The sequence below is a fragment of the Montipora capricornis genome, chromosome 10 (assembly GCF_036669925.1).
Source record: "Montipora capricornis isolate CH-2021 chromosome 10, ASM3666992v2, whole genome shotgun sequence".
Lineage (NCBI taxonomy): Eukaryota > Metazoa > Cnidaria > Anthozoa > Scleractinia > Acroporidae > Montipora > Montipora capricornis.
This window is the reverse complement of record NC_090892.1, coordinates 8,094,282-8,096,781: the sequence shown is the minus strand read 5'-3', so window position 1 is coordinate 8,096,781 and position 2,500 is coordinate 8,094,282. Positions and strand designations below refer to the sequence as shown.

The following is a 2,500-nucleotide window of genomic DNA, read 5'->3' as shown; positions in this document are numbered from 1 at the left end:
AGAGGTCTTGGAGTGATGATTTAAAACGGTATGTCTGGCGGTTTGAAGCAGCAACGATGATAAATATATGTTTAAAATAGCATTTCGCAGGTGTTTGACGGTGTATTTCTGGCTTCTATTCCCTGTATATTCGGGAATTCGAGACTTTCTGTAATCCTCGTTTCCAGGACGTTTCGATTTTACTTAGTTCACCGGAGAATGAAACCGAGCAAATTTCTAAGATGGCGGACAAAACAACACTTTTTGCGAGCTTCTTGCGAGCATTAAATGATGGTAGGGGAACATAATCTTTAAAAACAAAATATTTAGTTTCAAGAAAACAGGCTTTTATCCAGAGTGGAATTATTGTGTTAATTGACTGAAGACTACTACTTCAGATGAATATAGGAAGTTCAGTAAAAATACCAGAACACGTGCATCTACAACTGACATGTATGTATTTTTCTCTCCAGGCCAGCTGATTCCGTCTAGTACAAGACTGGCACTCACCTGAGTGTCAAGCTTATAGGCGATTTACAAGTCACATCATAGGAATAAAAACAGCAAGTGCAGTAAAATGGAGTTTATCCCATTAGAAAAAATAAACGATAATTTTGAAGACATCTCTAAACCAATTAAAACTGTTGAGGTAGGCATTAGCTCTTGTAATATAATCTGGGCGGTGGAAAGGTGTTTGTTGTCAAATATCTTTCTTGGTATGATTTCAAATTTCCAGCCACTGGAACAAAAGAATCCTTGTTTTGGCTTCCTTGAAGGCTCTGGTCGTTTCACGAGACAAAGTTAACAAATTAAATAAGCATGCATCATAAAATTACTTGCCATATCCCTAGCCCACTCTTTGCGAAAGGGTGCATGGCTTCCATACTGTATTTAAAATGTAATTTAATTTTGATCATGAGGTGCTCTCATGATCACAGAAATCAATAAACTATTTAAAGTAGTGGCTGAATTTGGAAATCTGTCTCTTTTTAGCGGCGCTACAGCCGTTCAAAGTCGGCCAAAATCCCATACATGTGTTTCCCCCCCAGCCAAGATGGTGGTCAAAAACCGTGCAATGGTCTATTAACAGTCATTTTATATATTATTTTATTTTTTACCTTTGTAGGACAAATGGAAACTATTGCCTGCATTTTTGAAGGTGAGGTAGATTTTGTTCAAAAGATGCTTGTGTTGAATTCAGTCTGTACTTAATCTCTCCTATGTCCAGAAATGTACATACCAAATTGATTCCTGCTCTGAATTTTGATATTCGACACAAAGTGTTCCTCTAAGTATTTTCTACCCATTTCTAGCAATATAAAGGTGAGTTTTAAAGGGTTAGGATTATTTTCTGACACTTTGCGCTGTCTATCAAAATTGTAGTCCATCAAATCGCATGCCTTTCTGGAAAATATGTTTCTTTTAACAATTCCTTTAAAGTTCTCACTAAAAGATGAAATATGTGATGGTGTGATTCACAGGTCAAGGGACTTGTCAAGCAGCATATTGATTCATTCAACTATTTTGTCAATGTTGATGTAAGTAGTTTAAGAACATTTTGGTTATCTTGTATGATATGACTAGAATCAGGGGCACTGGGTGAACCTCTTGAAATTCTCAACTTTTAAACAATTTCTGTATATAAATCGAAAGCCGCCAGAGGACCTTTTGTTATCACATGGTTACTATGATCTTGAATAATCTCAACCCTTGGGCCTTAAAATCTTACAATCACTTACTTCCTTCAAAGTGCCCCAGTGACCAAAAAATCAATTCATATTTTTCTTTGGATTTCAAACTTATGTTAACAAAACACGAAGTGACCCACGTTTTAAGCCTTGATTTCAAAAAGACACCTCTTTATTTTCGCTGTAATTTTCCTATTTAATGGTCCGCCATTACTAACATTATGTTCTTGAGAGAGCTGGATTGAGGAGAAAATGACGTCAAAGGCTCACTAGTTTAAGAATACAATACGTGGGTTCGCCGCAGAATTAATATGCAGCATGGGGGTTTTGGGCCTTCAGACTTTTAAACTCTCGCTTTGCATATATAATAAGCTGCGTTCACACGCTGAAATTTTAAGCTAGTGAGCCTCTGACGTCACTTTTCCCTGGATCCAACCGTCTGAGGTCCAATCGGTCAGTTTTGAACGTGAGTAATGGCGGACCGTGAAATCCAAAACTTACACTCAAAGTAAACGGCCTTTGGATAAAAATCAAAGCTCAAAATTTTGCCAGTCAGGTGTTAAGCAAGCACACTTTCAAAATCTGAAGGAAAAAAGGAAGTGTTTTTTTGATCACAGTGGCACTTTAAATATCGCTTAAAAAGTAAATTAATAATAATGACTTTTTTGAACATTGTGAGTACTTATATATTTTAATAGAATAAATATTTTATTGTTAACTTTAACCCTTTCACCCTTGGTCTGCACTTATGTGACATGGCGGCCATGTTGGACGGCAATACTTAAAACGGGTCTTGAAATTAACAAAAAAAATCCAATCGTAATTTTGGAACA

At 36.4% G+C, this 2,500-nt stretch overlaps 1 protein-coding gene across 1 annotated transcript in view; it reads left to right on the top strand.

Annotated features, from left to right (window-relative positions):
* The first annotated feature begins 202 nt into the window (after positions 1-202).
* Positions 203-2,500, top strand: part of LOC138019425 (DNA-directed RNA polymerase III subunit RPC2-like) — a 46,038-nt gene continuing 43,740 nt past the window's right edge. Inside the window, exons 1-4 of the mRNA XM_068866213.1 lie at positions 203-273; positions 453-628; positions 1,106-1,138; positions 1,461-1,517. Coding sequence (XP_068722314.1) covers positions 557-628; positions 1,106-1,138; positions 1,461-1,517 — 162 coding nt within the window. The 5' untranslated portion in view covers positions 203-273; positions 453-556. The remainder of the gene's footprint in view (positions 274-452; positions 629-1,105; positions 1,139-1,460; positions 1,518-2,500) is intronic.